General features: G+C 42.5%; 1 protein-coding gene across 1 annotated transcript; it reads right to left on the bottom strand.

The window, feature by feature from the left end:
- LOC141016722 (phosphatidylinositol 4,5-bisphosphate 3-kinase catalytic subunit alpha isoform) lies at window positions 1-13,939 on the bottom strand. Its single transcript, XM_073491248.1, has 21 exons — window positions 13,864-13,939; window positions 12,541-12,956; window positions 12,063-12,272; window positions 11,693-11,943; window positions 11,112-11,357; window positions 10,820-10,905; window positions 10,610-10,715; window positions 8,961-9,113; window positions 8,280-8,414; window positions 7,105-7,229; window positions 6,900-6,981; window positions 6,505-6,669; window positions 6,244-6,347; window positions 5,786-5,957; window positions 4,246-4,352; window positions 3,805-3,926; window positions 3,311-3,389; window positions 2,941-3,111; window positions 2,684-2,801; window positions 2,105-2,256; window positions 1-1,411 (listed from the first exon to the last, which is right to left on the bottom strand). The coding sequence occupies exons 2-21, from the start codon at window positions 12,890-12,892 to the stop codon at window positions 1,141-1,143; spliced, it is 3,207 nt and encodes a 1,068-aa protein (XP_073347349.1). The 5' UTR covers window positions 12,893-12,956; window positions 13,864-13,939; the 3' UTR covers window positions 1-1,140.
- Window positions 13,940-16,296: the final 2,357 nt, after the last annotated feature.

The raw sequence follows: 16,296 nt of genomic DNA, 5'->3' as shown, positions 1-16,296 counted from the left end.
AATATACAGTACATATTAGGGTCACAACTTGCATAGAGTAACAGCACAGCACACAAAAAGGAACACTGCACATCCTCTTCCCCTTTGCCTCCATCTAAAGACCAATTGCTGGCGTCGCATCCAGCCGACCGTCAGAGAGGTGTTTCTCCTGTCAGCTGCGCGAGGTGGACGACGGACATTTGTGCCTCAGAATAATACTGATAGACGAAACAAAACAAAAACAAATACTGCAGAGATCAGTGCTATGAGTACACAAGAGGCTTGGAATTGTAGTGACTGTTTTTTTTTTAACAAATAAGACTGCTGAGTAGTGGGGTTACACATCTAGTACTTTGGCTCAGTAGAAAATAGACTCAAAAAGGAATATGTGCACCGAATGCATACAAGTCTATGGATATACTGCTGTACAAAAGTCAGTTATCTGGCATGAGTTCTGTCATCTGTAGGCTACAAAGAAGTATTTCAGTTAAATGCTAGCTAAGTGTTTAACAACACGTCCTCTCCCAGTCCTTTACTAAAAGTGTTGGTGATTGTTTTTCATGACTGTGAGGGGTCATCGTGATTATGTGCGCACCCATCGTCCCTTTCATTTCCGTGCGCCGACATCTCCCCCTTGTCTTCATCAGTTCAAAATAGGTAGTGGAAATAACGCGGTAACGCTCTGTCAGTTCATCGTTAGAAAAAGCCAGCTGTGCTCATGGTGATGTTCCTTTCTTAATGCTGATGGTTGTAGATGTACTGAAAGGAATAAAAAAAAAAAAATAAGAAGAAAATAAAGATTTGTCCATAGTTTGTTCACATGAAGAACGCAGTCGAGGTCCGTTACACTTTTCGTTCCTATGAAGAAGACTGATGAAATAGAAATCCACCCTGCCTTCTTAAACTCATAATGCAGGGAGAAGAAATTCAGAGACCTGCAGAAACAGGAGAATTTAGGCTTTATGTCCCTGAAACTGACCCTTCTGAGCACCCTTACTGAGTGGTGCGCTGGCAGGTGATGTTTCAGAGTCACGCGCTGGCAGACATATCAACCAGGCCTTAGTGTGTTTGGGAAAATACCTTGCTCGCTTCTTGCTACTCTTTTGGTTCTTAGTGTGCGGTTGCTGCCACAGTCCTTCCTCTCTGCTTTCAGCTGTCATCTCAGTTCATGGCGTGCTGGCGGATTGTGTGGAAGATCCAGTCCATCTTTGTGGTCCAGCCGCCATGGTGAGCGTCGTTCATCTGCTTCATGAAGTAGTCCAGGGCCTCCTGCTCTGTCTTGTCCAAGGCCAGGGTCTTCCTGATGTAAGCGATGTCGTCGAATGACTGCAGTTCGGGCATCCCCGAGCCCAGCATCATGGAGAAGAGGTTGATGAAGAGGTTGGCGTGCTGCCGGATCGCCAGATACGCCTTGTAACACATCTCCTGGAACCTGAAAGAGGAGAAGGAAACAAAATTACAGAGAGGGGTTAAACCAGCTCTATGAAACATTTTGTACCAATTTAAATTAATTAATCACTGTTTTATTGGCCATATGTGAGCAGAATGTAACGAAAATGTCAAGAAAAAATGTTTAAATGCTTATCACAATTTCAGAACCCACAGTGGCGTCTTCAAATTGCTTCTTTTGTCCAACGCACAGTCCAAAACCCAAAGACTCTTCATTTATTTTTATGTTTTTAATTATTTATTGGGCATTTTCATGGCTTTATTGGACTGGACAGCGAAGAGAGATGACAGGAAACAGGGTGAGAGAGCGGGGATGCCATGCAGCAAAGGCCCACAGGTCCGATTTGAACCCTGGGCGGCTGTGGCGAGTACACAGCCTCTGCACATGGGTCACATGCACGACCAGCTGAGGCCCCAGGGCGCCCAACTCTACATTTATTATCATAAATGACAAAAAGCAGCAAAATCCTCACATTTCAGAAGACGAAACCAGCAAATGTTTGACATATTTGCTTGAAAAAACACTAAAATGGGTAATTAATTTTCTAAACAGTTCATCATCTATTGATCAACTAATCACTGCAGCTCTAATAAAACCAGAGAAATAGTTTGCTGTCTTTTGACTTGGCTTCGGTATGTTTTATAAGTGACTGCTGGTTGTCTATTGCTGGTTTACCTTTCAAACTCCCTTGTTTTGGTGCACTCTTGAGTTCCTTTGCTTATAACGATCAGGAAATCCTGTGTGAGCACAAAGGGCACACGTTCTCTCTTGTACCCAAACTTCTTCTTTTTGTGGTCAAGGAAATGGCCAAAGTCTATGTGGAACAGCTGCAAAAAAACATTAACAAAGTAAGAAATTAAAATCAGAAGAGAAAGATCTGATTTTTTTGTTTTATGTCTAAACAAACTAAATAAACAAAATCTCTTTGTTTTCATGACTGAATAAACTGAATAAACAAACTGACGTTAAAGGACGACACAGTTTCATACCGTTTTACTTTTTTTAGATTTGGCGGACCCTGCCACCTTTCTAGCTTCAAACAGTGTTCTGGGGATCTTATTTTCCTCTGAGAACAGCTGGTTTATTCACTTATGGAAAACATAAATATTTCTGAGTTTGCATTATTACCTCATTAACGTTGTAAATACAAAAATTCTGAGTTTGAATTTCTTCTCCAAAACTACATGGTGCACATTTAAGAAAGAAACAGAAATTATGCGTATATGTGATGTAGAAAGGATGTTAAATCTTTACCTGTCCATCATCTTTGACCATAATGTTGCTGTTGTGTCTGTCCCCTATGCCCAGAATAAATGTGGCTACACAGTAGCCTGCACATGACCGCGTGAACAGATCTATGGCCTGGTCATACCTAAGAAATCAAACAGATAGAAAAAAAAAACTTTCTATCAGAACTTTACTCTTCACACTTTAAATCTTCACATTAGCACTCACACCACCTCTACACCCTACAGAAGACCAGAGAAGCTGTACACATCACTGCCACTCACATCTCTCCCTTGTTCTTATCCTTGAGCCACTGATGCAGTGTGTGGCTGTTGAACTGCAGTGCCCCCTTTAGGCCTCCTTTACACTGGATCTGCATGATGGTGTGAGAGTTCCTCACCACCTCGATCAAACCCACGCAGTCACCGATGGACAGGCAGCCATACGGCAGCATCCTGGGAGAGGAAGGACAAGAAACATAAAGGGAGGCAGAAATAATTAGGCCGGCAGTGACAGACTTATTAAATGACTCGAGGTGGCTGGAAGGGGTTAGCCGCTAATCTGCATTCAGGTATGAGTGCAGAACATGAAAGCATCCGGCGCCCAGTAATGTGCACCTGCATCCTCGCTGTCATGGTGAAGTGAGGAGCCTACCTGAGATCAAGGCCTTGGTTCTGCCAGATGTTCTCCATTATCCTAATGATCTGCAGCGTCAGCATGTCCTGCCTCAGATCTGCAGAGGCACACAGAGACAAGAAGGTGAATGACAGTGAGGTGATTATTAGCTGCTTAGCTGCTCTTTGATCAGCTTCCATGATGCATTATGGAGCAGAGCTGTCAGAGTCGGTTTGGCCACAGATGTTGCAGCAAAATGTTGCACGAGCAGCTGCGGTAAAGTGTGATTCAAATAACGTGACTTGTACTTGCTAAAATCCTTGTAAAGTGCATCGATGAGGATGTGTTTGTGTGCCATGATACGCCCTACAGGCTGAGAGTGAAATATGCTGCATGCTCAGCAAGAGCATTTTCAGCTGTGTGTGTGTGTGTGTGTGTGTTTGTGTGTGTAGTGGTGCACAGAGGCAAGAATGGACAAACAGATAGAGGCGGCGAGAGCGATACAAGGGGAAAAACACAGAGACAAAACTCACCATCTCCATTTTTGAAGATGATTTCGTTGTTCTGAAAAAGCAGCTCTGACATCATATCTGGATTTTCCCAGTTAAGCCATAGAGGTCGCTTGGCTGATGACATCATCCTGCATTCCTCCAGACTGAAACAGAAACAGTGATGTGTTTAAAGAGGAAAAACAAATTGGAGAAAGACAGAAAGTTCTCAGGAAATGTTCCTGTATTTCTCTTCAACTGAGTCATGTACCATATATTTACTGCAAAATGAGGCTGTACTCTAAGAGCAGTGAGTACATTATCTTCCTAATACACTGCAGGGATGTATTGTACACACACGTTTCATTACTTGTAATTATATTTAAAGCCAGGCAGAGGAAAAAGGCGCAAGCAACACCTGCAGAGGAAATAAGAATTGTGAAATGGCTTCAGAGGAGAGAGTTAGATAAGGCAGTGCTGATGTACCGGAGGTTTCCCAGCTGATGAGCTGGATTCAGTGGGGAGGTGAAGCTCTGCAGGGCATCCATGTAATCTGGCCTTCTCATCTGCTCCACCAGAAACTTCATTTGAACCTTAAAAGAGAGGAAAAAAAATGAACCAGTTAATAAAACACTAGTTTAAGAAGCATTTAGGTCTGTAAATGTACAGTAAGTATAGTCTGCTCACTGCTGCTTTACCTAAACACAATGATTTATTTTTCCCCAATGAGTTAATGATGCGTCACAGAGCACCATTTCTGTGCTGTGTGGCTGGACACTGGTTATTTCTTAATGGATAATGGCAATTGTTGAATGAATAATGGTGTATTTAGATATCAATTCTCCAAAGTCATCTATCTTCCTCCAGAATCACTCACCCCATCTTCAAGTTAATTTGCTAGTTAGCTTGCTAATGTCTTGGTCACACTACACGACTTTTGAAGTTGTCACATTGCCGTCATTTTCACACTACACAACTTTCTGTCTTTCTGTAATCTGGAGTCTTGGAGTGATTGAGGATCGCACACTACATGACTGATTGGCGACAGGGGGTCAAACACTGCAGCAAAAAGAACGAGGAAGAAAAAGAAGGGAATATGAGCGAGAGGATGATTTAGGATGCGCAGGCAGCACGGGTGATTTTTGCAATGAAAACGTGAAACTGCCTGCTTGTATTGTGGCTCAAGAAGGACAACATGGTTACACCTACTGAACAGCTTGTGTGTAAGTATCCTGATGCTATTTTTGTATTATTACTGTGCAGCTCCATACAAATAGATGCATGATAAGACTGGCTTCAGAGAGCTGCTGCAGATGTAAGAGTGGGAGAGAGGCAGAGAGGAGAGGAGTGTCTGCTCTCATTGGCTGTAGTTCGTTCCTGGCTCCATGACCCATCAGATACTTAGCCTGCTAGATGTCTAGCAGGCGTCGGTTTACATGTGGCGATCGTCACTGACAGGACTGCGTGCCGATCAGCCTGTGATCTCTGTGTTGGTAATCTCCAAAAAACGGCGGGGAGTTAAAGATCAGGGCTGAAATCCTGCAGTGTGACCAGAGCTTAACCAATGCCTTTACTTACTCTACTTACTTAGACACCATCAGCAGTATGGCTGACACATTAGCTTGTGGCTATGACCTTGTAGCCACTATTTGTATAACAAACTTAGACTTACTGGCAGACAAAACATTTATTTTGAATTCATTGATAGTGGTGGAATGTAATAAAGTATATTTACTGTACTAGTAACTGTACTTAAGTACAACTTTGAGGTAGCTATACTTCCACTACTATATTTGGAGGAAAATATCAACATTTTACTCCACTGCATTTATTTGACAACTTTAGTTACTAGTTGTAGTCTGGTTGAAATATGCTCAGCTGCAATGCAAACTGAAAAAGCAACTGTCCAGACTCTCTCACTCTAACATATTGCGGCATCTCTGTGGCCAGATTGGTCCAGATGTCCTCAAGATTAAACTCAACGTTTCAGTGGATCACAATTAACAGCTGTCGGCTGTCACATTACCTTCTGTGCCTCATCTTTTTTCTCCTGTTTGAGGAGGTCGGTGAGATTGATGAGTTTCTCCATGGCCTCCACCTGTCTGCTCAGGTGCTTCAGATACATGCCACAGGCCCGGCAGTATGACTCTAGCAGCAGCCCGAACCGCTGGCTCACCGTCTTGTTGTGCATCTCTGACCTGCACACGTGTAGGCAAGAAAAAGAAAACAGTCAGAGATTGTTTGTGTCCTAGTGGAAAATGTGTCAGTCCTCCTCGTAAATACACACATACGCATATGTACACACACACACACACACAGTTTCCCAAAACATTGATTGACATCAGCTGTATTCACAGAAGTTTCTTGAATTCAAGACGATTTGGGACCAGACAGTTGAGTGACATTCAAACAACAGTTTAACCTTTCATTTCACATATAAACAGCTCCACATTCCTGAAAGAAGACCTTTCTAAATCAACTCACTTTAAATGCCAGAAGAAGAAATGTCCTATCCTCTGATTGGTTAATGCCTTTTTCAGCAGGAAGCGTGCAAGTGGGTTATCAAGGTACTGCTCATACTTTAGAACCTGGGCACAAGCACAGAAAACAGAAGAAAATACCATTAAAAAATATTTTTTGCCTTAAGAAAACACCACTAAAGTATATCGAGCTGATAAGACCCTCTTATCAGAATAACACTGTTCAATTAAGTTGTTTCTAAAGCCAGATGAGGACACGGCGCACCTGAACCAGTTGAATGAGGTACTGTGAGAGTTTGTCATCTGTTAGATATTTCTCAAGGCACTTCACGGCAAACTCTCTGATCATTGGATCGGGGAAGTTACAGTCCAGCAACTCCATGGCTTGTTCTGGCTTGATAGCAGGCCAGTCCTTCAGAAGGCAATACATCTGAAATGAAAAAAGAAACACACGCTGACTACAGACACTGTATATATTGTTTTTTTTCTTGCTTTTAAACAACCACACACTACATGAGCCAGCATGTTAATGCACACTAACTGTGTCAATATCAGCTGAGCTGTTCCAACAGTATAGCACCTTAGGTCAGGCACATATCTATGTCCTCACGTGATGTCCTTCAAAATAAAGGCATGTCAGCAGTAGAAACATGAGCTCACCTGTGCAATCTCATCTCTGGAGTTCCATTTCACAGCCAGGAGGATCTTGGGAAGGATCTCTGGCATATTGAGGCAGTCTTGTCTAAAATAGTTTGACAGGGGAATATCTACATCAGCTCCATGTGACAGTGCAATGACCTTTGTGTAAAATGTGAGGTAGCCCTCAAAATACCCATATAATGTTATACCAGCCCACAAACATTACCTGTGCCTCCATAGAAAGTCTTTCTCCTGCTCAGTGATTTCAGACAGCGGGTCTCTGTTGCACACCTGGCGTAGCTGCTCATTGTCGCTGTCAGTCAGGGGGTTGTCACGCGCCAGTCTGTTACTCTATGATACCATATAACACATGGAACACATAGTTTAAAGCAACATTATGTAACGTTTTAACCTTAAAATAACAGCTTCAAGATCATGTTGATGCTACAGTGTCTTGTAATATGGTGATAGTGTCTCTGTCTCAGCCACTCTGCTCCCCTATCCTTTGTTTCTGCACTGTGAGAGGGTAGGATCAGTTACATACATGTTTACTTCAACATACAAGTTTTTAACATATAACATTGTTATGAATGTTACGAATTTGAATGTTGTGCGTTTCTGTTCCGGCACGGTGTCCAGGTTACAAAAAAAAAACAATATTAAAAAATAATTTAAAAAGAAAGAAAGAAAAATAGACAGAGATTTCAGGTATGTTTTTTTAATATTAGTATTGTGTTTAAAGCTGCTGTAAGCGTTGCTGTCGTTTCAGCTAACTTCTGGTCCATTTAGCAGTTAGCAATCCCCTCCTCTCTACATCACCACATGAACAAAAGAGCGGTAATCGCCAGATACAGCAGCAAACGGGAGGATCCTGCTCTGTAAGTTCACAAGCAGACAGGACCGCCTCTTTATGGAGTTCTCTGTCTTGATTGGATAAAGTGGGCAGGGATACTCGAAAATATCTTTTCTTTTTTACAGCAAAAAAAGGGGGAGGAAACGTGTTATAGACCAAACACTCAGTGATTACTGATGGAATACGGAGCTATTTAACACTAATTTAAAATAAAAATATATCACTTACAGCAGCTTTAATAAAAAAAACATTATTTTGTGTGCCTTTATTTCTCTTTGCAGTGTTAGAGAAAGAGGTTTCAAGCATGTTTTTTTGTATTAGTATTGCGTTAAATTTTTTAATTCTGGTATTGTGACAACCTTACACAGATTTTAAAGCACCACGTGGGGTCTACAGGGACTCCATATGTAAATGAAAAGGTGACATTCATTCATTGTCTGTAGTGTGAGCAAACTACAAAGCGTCAGCTGCTCAGAATGAAACGCAGATCACGGGATGAATCTGATCAGTGAAACAAAACACCAAAAAAAAAAAGCTTGTGATCTTACCAAACCAGTGTGGCAGTAATTAAAGCCAAGCTCTCTGGATATATTCCAGTTTGCATGGTCTTCAATGATGGTCATATCAGGGTACTTGACAGGGCAACTGAAATGGTCGAACTCCAGCTCCAGACATGGGGTTTCCTGCACGGTTACAAAGCGGATGGGAGAGGAAAGGTCATTCAAGGTGATTACTGTAATCAAAGAAAGGTGCCTGTGTCAATGAGTAATTATTTAAGTGGGATAAGAGGCTTGGTTGATTAAATTGAGGCGGCTTAAACCCGGCTCTGAAATGCTACGGGTTGTCACCAGCTCGATTAAAACTGCGTCATGAGGCTTAGAGGTCGGTCGCAGACACAAGTGTAATACATATTTGAAAAGCTTAAAATGCTGGGGAAAAAAAGATTATGTTTTCTTTGATATTTTATCTTCTTAGTGCTTCAAGATGGTCCACGTAACTCAAAGAAATCTGCTTTGACAACCTTTAATATTTTAAATTCTGATCTAATTTTTTTTGGCATTTCCAGTTTTATACTTTGCCTGCAAAATGATAAAACAAAGAGCAAAGTCTGTTTACATTTGAAATCTCTCCATCAAACCACTATTTGCTCTGTAAAATACAAGAGACGCCACTGGAAGCACAAACAGGGAGCAAACATTACGTCCATAATGCTGACATCTGCTGTTCACCTTGTTGGGGTTAGAGCCTGTGACGCCGATAGGGTTGAGCAGGTCTTCCAAGCCATGTGGGACAGGCCATAGGTTGAGAGCCATCTTCCCTGCTACCAGTGTGTGGGTGTAGTCAAACAGGTTGATGTTGCCCCAGGCGAGGGGACAGTGCTCCTACAGCAAAAATACCAGGAAGATGATGCATCAGAAAAATGATTAGCAAGCAACCGCTCGGGGCTATGAAACAGACAGGTGCAGTGAAGAACACAGAGAGCTTTGTTTATTTCCCACGCAGAACATAAAGTGACTTAGATAACTGCTTAGATTCAAATGAAAATCAAACAAGAACAAACATGAAAAAGATGAATATAGTATTAAAATTATAATCCTTAATATTTGCTTGAGACTAACATTTAATAGAAAATGTGCTTGGGGAGAACCAGAGATCTTCCCCGGGTTGAATGGGATTTTCTATGTGCGTATGTATGTATAACTACCACTACGCAAATGACAAACTGGCCTGAGCGCTGACAACAATGGAGTGCTTCTTCTCGTGCTGTGACTACAGTTATTATCACTGGCTGGCTACTCAGCCAAGACTTAGAAAAAAATATGCTGCCTTAAAGCCAGAAAGGATGTAGTAAACTCAATATTGCTTGGGGACGCGACGCATTGCTGTCTGATAATGCTACATTGTGAACAATGAATCCATGTTGAAATGGGCAGGAGAGCTAGTCAACTGTAAGCAGAGTCCAGCCGTGTGTTTGGCTAACGGAGCAACAAGCTAATGGTGCTAACACTAAACACAAAGCAGTACCTGAGACTTTCTGTTGAGAGGTACATGAAGCGTTGCAGTTTAATGTGACAAAACAACAAGTCTACAGTAAATACATGTGATCAAGTACTTCAGCTGTGTACAGTTTGGAGGTAAAAGTACTTTGAACACTTTTAACCAACTACTATCGATGATTATTGGTTCTGGGACGGTTTCCGTTATTCTGAGGCCTGCTGTAACAACCTCTCTATACAGTCATTTTTGTTATAAGTGGTGGAGTCCGCCATTCTAGTGCTGGATTTAAATGGCCTACTTATGCACAAAGAATTCACAGGGATTTTATGCATGTATGTAATCCAGTGTTACGGTTTTATTAAATTGATTATAAGCCTCACTGTTAATGTTGACTCTCCCACAGCCAGGCCAGAGCTGTTTCATGTTACTGCTGATGCAGACGCAACATTTTGTACCGCTGCCACTTCAACTTAAAACTTTTTTTTTTTTTTTTATATAAATCGACTGGTAAAACTTTGCGTGGCTTTTATTGTGAAGGAGAGCCTGGTAAAAGGGAGCAGCCAATGAGCTGTTAGATGAAAAGCTGCAAACCTCCAACTCTTCAGCTAAGCAACCACCTCTAGTTGTTCATGGAATGATGGAAAAAGGCCAATCACTGATAGACTTCTTCGCTAAAACAATGCTCGTTTGTTTGGCAGATACAAACAGTTGCTCTTTCAATAGATTTCGTACAAACGGCTCAAAGACTCTGCTGCAGTATTAAAACTCACTTGTCAAGTAACCATGGATGACTCCCAAAGAACAAAACACAAAAACCTTCATATTATTATTATATTATTATATGACAATTCTAACATGAATGTAGCATTTCAATGCTAACCTCCTTAGCTCCCTTCCTTCCTTTCACAGAGCAGATGGAGAGGCAGAGTCGGGCGGCGCGGGGGATGTCTGGAATGTACATGTCGTAGTTGAGCCACTCGTTCCACCTGGAATAAACAGGGAAAGAGCCATTAACATAATCAATCACGGTACTGTAGCGAAGCTGATTGAAATCCCAGCGTACGGAACGCTATTCTTCATCGTGCAGTACCTGGGGTTCGAGCAGGGAACACGCTGGGTGTTGACATTGTCACACAACTGCTCTCCACCGTGGTATATCCCAGTCCTGACGTAGATCTAGAGCAGCCACAAGAAAAACAGAATTATATACTCGTCAACCGAGTGATGAAGATATATTTCACTACATTTATGACTTCATGAAGTGAAGGACACTGTGCAACAACTTCTAATAACCTCCAAGATTCTGGAGATGTGAGACTACAGACACACAAAGAGTCTCCTCTTTAAATAAAACAAGATGAAGTGATGTACTGCATGTGTACCTTGTCAATGTCTCTGATGTTGACATTGACATAAGTGGCGCACAGTATCCTGATCCTCAGTGTTCCATTGATAGTCCATAGAGACTTGGTGGCTGTTTCCCCATTCATGTAGGGCGTCGCTGTGGATATTCGCCTTGCATAAGACGGCATGGTGAAGTTGTCCATGGGCAGCTGGGAATACAGGCTGTCTTTTGCCATTAGCATCAGGTTGGGCATCCGTCCCAGCATGATACAGCTGCGCACGTACTGTTGAGGACAGACAATGTGACATTTCGCAGTGGCAGTGATTGTGACATTTTGAAGCTATTCCTGCCATTTGACATTTTGGAGCCATTTATACAATTTCCAAGTTTATCAACAAGGAAATTGTTGGATTTCACAAATACAAGCCGACTACTTTGTACTAACATACCGGGATGTATACGGTCTCTTCTTGATCAGCACATATTCTCATAAATATCATTTAATGTCAGGAATGCCAAGCACATTTGTGTTGGATGATAATGTGATGTGAAGTGGATCTCTTCCCCTCTGAGCACAATAACATCAGATGCAGTTAGGCCAAGATTTAATTAGATTACCTTGTACTGACTCAGAGGGTATTTCTCCAGTAAGTACTCGTCACAACCGCAGACTTTGAGGATGTACTTTCCCTGATACTCCTGCACACACATCTTTAACTGCTCCTGGGACAGCAGCATGCTGCGCGTCTTCTTGCGGATGGCTTCGGCGATCACCTGCTCCGGCACATAGTCGTGGTTGATCTTCAGGGTGTACTTCTGCTTGTCATTGCTGGGTGACACAATAACCCATATGACCACAATGATTTGACCTGAGGGAGAGAGAATAAAGGATCAAACTGAAGAAATGTGCTCACATTATGTGTAAACAGCAAAAATGTGACTGTTTGCCTAATACATTATTGATGCATATTGCTGCGTGGCGTCTTACCTTTATCTAGCTTGTTATAGATGTGCCTGGGAAGTTCTACCGAGGATTCTACATTAGGAGGATATACGTACAAAGCTCTACTGTGGGGCCCGTTACTGTCTCTGAGGTCCACAGCCTCTTTGCAAACATTTAAAATGTTCCTTCTGAAGTCCTGCACTTCTGAGTCTTTCACCAAATCAAACTCACATATAGGCATCCCAATCGCAAAACCTGAAAGGAGAAACAAGTGCATATTAAAATATGCTGCGTGTACTTTAAACTCACAAAGTTTTATTTGGACTTTTCTGCATCTTTCACGGCATGTGAAACGTGAGCTTTTGAATTATACAGTGCAACGTGTAACAGAATATATGTGACGAGTTCAGGCCAAGGGCATTATGTTAATCCTCCTCATTGTGGGTAATGACATTGCCGAGGCTTGTGGTTATTACTGTACAGCAGGTTGTTTTGCTGCTGCATAATAATTCAATGAGCATACCTATCTCTCTGTTGAGAATTTTCTCTTCTCTGTTGCCTACGGGCTCGATGACTTTGAGGAAGGCCTGGAAGAGTCTGAGATCGCACAGCCTCCTCGTCTCATCGTAAAACTCCTCCCGCTCTGCCTCCTGGGTGACACTGACAAAGATGTAGGAGCTCTCCTCCTGCAGCAGATGGTAAAGAGGGTACTTCCTGGCCTCTTTGAAAAGCTCATGCTTGACTGTGATCAACGTGGCCTCCCGGAGGCACTCCAACGTGAGAATCATGCCATTTGGCAGAAGGCAGTCCACTAGGATGCTGGGGGGCATCAAGTGCATCCCCCATAGTTCTCCTGAGGAGGGCCTGGGAGGCATGGTCGTGCCAGCAAATTCGCTCTTTTCACAGCCTGGTAATTATCAGATGAGCGATGTCAACCAACTGTGAGAAAGAAGGAATCGAGATTATATAAGATCCACTGACCTGTGCACAATAATGCAGAACGCTTGTGGAAAATATTTGCCTCAAGTGATGATGGAGTTGCATAGTGACAGCAGATAAAAATGCTAACAACACATTCCTGAATGCCAATTTAACAAGAGTTGCCAAAAAATGTCAAAAACATGAGTAATTACATATGAGGGAAATGCCTGCAGCACCACTGTATACTGTTTTAGTGTGTATATGTTCACCATGTGTTAGCACAGACATGTAATGTCACTTTCCTTCAGTTTGACAGAGGAGTTGTAGCAACACATTCATAGCAGCTTAGCAGGTTAACCTTAACTATGTAACTTGTCTTTTTTTATTATTATAATAACTTCAGCAGCTTAACTAACAAAAACACAACTTGCCATCACACCAGAGACAGAAAGCTCTGTGACAAAAACGTTCGCTCTGTTAAGCTGGAGTTAAAATAAGTCATGCTAGCTCAAAGTGAAATGATAAATGTCCAGTGATGTCGGTTGAAAGGACTTCAACAATCATGTAAACAAAGTTAGCTAACAAGCACTTCCTACACTTGAGTTAAGAGTGGCTAACACTGCTAAGGTTTAGGTTCTAGTCTGTTCTTGACAGTCACCTCGACTAGTTTGTTTTGTGCAGCTTGTTGGGTTAGGTGTTGTTTCTTGGCTAGCTAGCTAACCATGCTAGCCAAGTTCACTAAGCAGATCAATGTCATTTATAATATGAAAACCTCGCCTGATACAGAAGCTAATGTTAGTCTGGCGTTACTACATTAAACAGATACGACCCGCCAGTGTTTCGTGTGAGTACACGGGTAGCTGTTTTGATTAAGAGTAAAAGCTAACACGCAACAAAACACGAAAAAAAACAAATATAAAGCTACCTGTGTCAGATTAGCGGTTAGCCGCGAAGCTAGTCAGCCAGCACAATCATTAGCAGCGGCTAGCTGAGTAAATCCCATTCGTGCCCGCTCGGGAAGTCTCAGGCAGCGGTGCTAGCGCTTTCGTTAGTCCATCCAAACAATGATACTGGAGGGTCGGACCGACCCGCTATTGTGAAGAAAAGACGCCTCTGGCTCCCGGTGATGTTGTCAATATGCTATAGTGGAATAAGTCTATCATACTTCATGATGTTCTTCATCGTGCTGTCCCGAAAATAAACTGCACAGTTTGGTAGCACGCTAGCTCCGCACAGCTAGCCTGCTCGAGGGCTGCTAGCAGGCTCATCATCATGGACCGCCCTCCCACACACAGGGAGTTAGATGGTGGAGAAAAAGCAGTTTGTCATGGGATGAGACTGGGGAATTCAGAGGAAACTACCCGTTCACATGAGCAGCCCGGTGCCGAAGTTGTTGTTTTGTTGCTACAGAGAGTCACACACAGAGCCCAAAGCAAATACTTTTCTCAGCATGTGTGGATGGAGCCCCCAGAATAATAAGTGTTACTGACAGATGTATGATTCATTAATTCCATTACAGTGGTTCATTGCTTCCACCTGGGACATGATGTTTCCCCTGCTTCTTACTGAATATCTTCAAAACTACATAACATCTCAGTTGAACTCAGCGGGAAGTTATAGGCCACGGGCAGAGGAAGAAATCATCAGCAGTATAATACATTTTAATGCCCACCCTATGGCGTGAACTTGAAATTGTGCACATCAATCGTTGTACAAACAATATTCTAAGACAGGGATATTATCCAAAGATTTTAAAGCAGCATAGAAGAAAACTTTGTGGCGTCCCGGGACACCCCAGGGCCCTTGAGGGGGTTCCAGGGTGCCCCAAACAAAAGGGGCTCCGCACTGTAGTCATGTTTGGGGTCCTTCACATGAAAAAGTATGAGGATCACTGTTTTTAAACCCTTTTCTATCTTCAAAATGAGCGAACTAATTTCAGAAGATTGTGCAGCCTCGACAGATATGAGCTCTGTGTGTGCTTTCTATATGTACCTGCGCTATGTAACTTTTTAGGAACACTTTGGGGCTTCAGGATTCATAAAACATTCGAAGTAACAGTTTCGATGTCGACGTTTGTGTTGTGTTGCAGAGATTCCTACTGAAGTTAGCATGCTAACCGGCTAGCCCCTAGCCAGTTCGTACCTCAAGAGGTGATGGTCAGATAGTAAACAACACCAACACTCCCCCGGTGCTCCGAGCTCCCAGTCCGGGCAGAGTCAGCTAATGCGACCGCTAGCTGCACGGTTAACTCAGCTAACTAGCTAACAGCAACTACAGTTAGTTAGTTAGTTAGGCAGTTAGTGGTTACTCTGGTGATATGCTGCCCCCTATTTGTTTGGAGTTTAAATACATATGGCACCTTTAAGCTTTTCTTGGTGACCCTAGACACATAGTGTTTCCTGTAGATCTGTATCTATACATTCTGTTATAACATCTCAATAAATTAGATTTTTCGAAGAGTGTGCAAAGTACTTTAAAGTGCAATATGTAAGGATTTCAGTTTGAAGACATCTATGTATTGTGTTGAAGAGATATCTACTGAAGTTAGCATGCTAACTTGCTAGCCCCAGCCCGTCCTTTCTTATAATACCACTCCGAGCTCCTAGCCCGGACCACTAGCTGCACAGCTAACCGAGTTTACGTCAGCTGCAGTTAGCTGTTACTCGGGTGATATGCTGCCCCCTGTTTGTTTGTAACAGGTATTCAGGAGTCGGCTAATTCTTACATATTGCGCCTTTAATCACCAGGCCTCTGTATGTTCATTGTGGTTTGGTGAGCTAAATTTATCATCATCTTGACATACAAAGAATCATGTCAGGTTGTGCAAGACATCATGAGAGACCTGCACATATTATTTGGTCGCTGAGATTGTGGATATCAAATAAGAACATGTAGCTTCGGAAAATGTGACTCTCAAAATAAAGGGAAAGTTGTAGCACTCCTGCACAACACAGACGATATTTCTGGACGGACAGCATTGTCGATTTAAATATAGGTTGGTCTTAACATGTGTAGGTGACAGAGCAAACACATGCTCATAATATACCATATTTAAGTATACAAGTGTCACAAACTCTTGTAAACAGGTACCCATAAAACATTTTACAATGCTTCAACACCATGCAAAATCCAGGCATAGTTTTTCCCTGTATTTACAGCCGGCTACATGTCCGATAGTTTCCGCCAGTCACATCCTCGATCCAGAGTGATAGTCAGTTGTTCCGCGTGTCTCAGCGGAAGAGGAAAGTTTGCAAGAGGTCACTGCAAGGTCGCTTTTGACTCAAACAATCCCTTTCATGTCATATGTCCATTACAAGCCCCCATGTGCTGCTCGGCTCTCACAGCTGCTCCACGTATT

This window comes from Pagrus major, chromosome 21 (genome assembly GCF_040436345.1).
Source record: "Pagrus major chromosome 21, Pma_NU_1.0".
NCBI lineage: Eukaryota > Metazoa > Chordata > Actinopteri > Spariformes > Sparidae > Pagrus > Pagrus major.
The sequence above is the reverse complement of the archived record's forward strand: the minus strand, read 5'-3'. Positions and strand labels throughout refer to the sequence as shown.

Excerpts from the sequence above, each read along its gene's own strand:
- LOC141016722 (XM_073491248.1), bottom strand. The coding sequence starts at position 12,892 with ATGCCTCCCAGGCCCTCCTCAGGAGAACTATGGGGGATGCACTTGATG. Across the intron at positions 6,982-7,104 it reads GACTTTCTATGGAGGCACAG|ACAAGACTGCCTCAATATGC; the intron begins GTAATGTTTGTG and ends AAACTATTTTAG. Across the intron at positions 4,353-5,785 it reads AAAAAGATGAGGCACAGAAG|GTTCAAATGAAGTTTCTGGT; the intron begins GTAATGTGACAG and ends CTCTCTTTTAAG.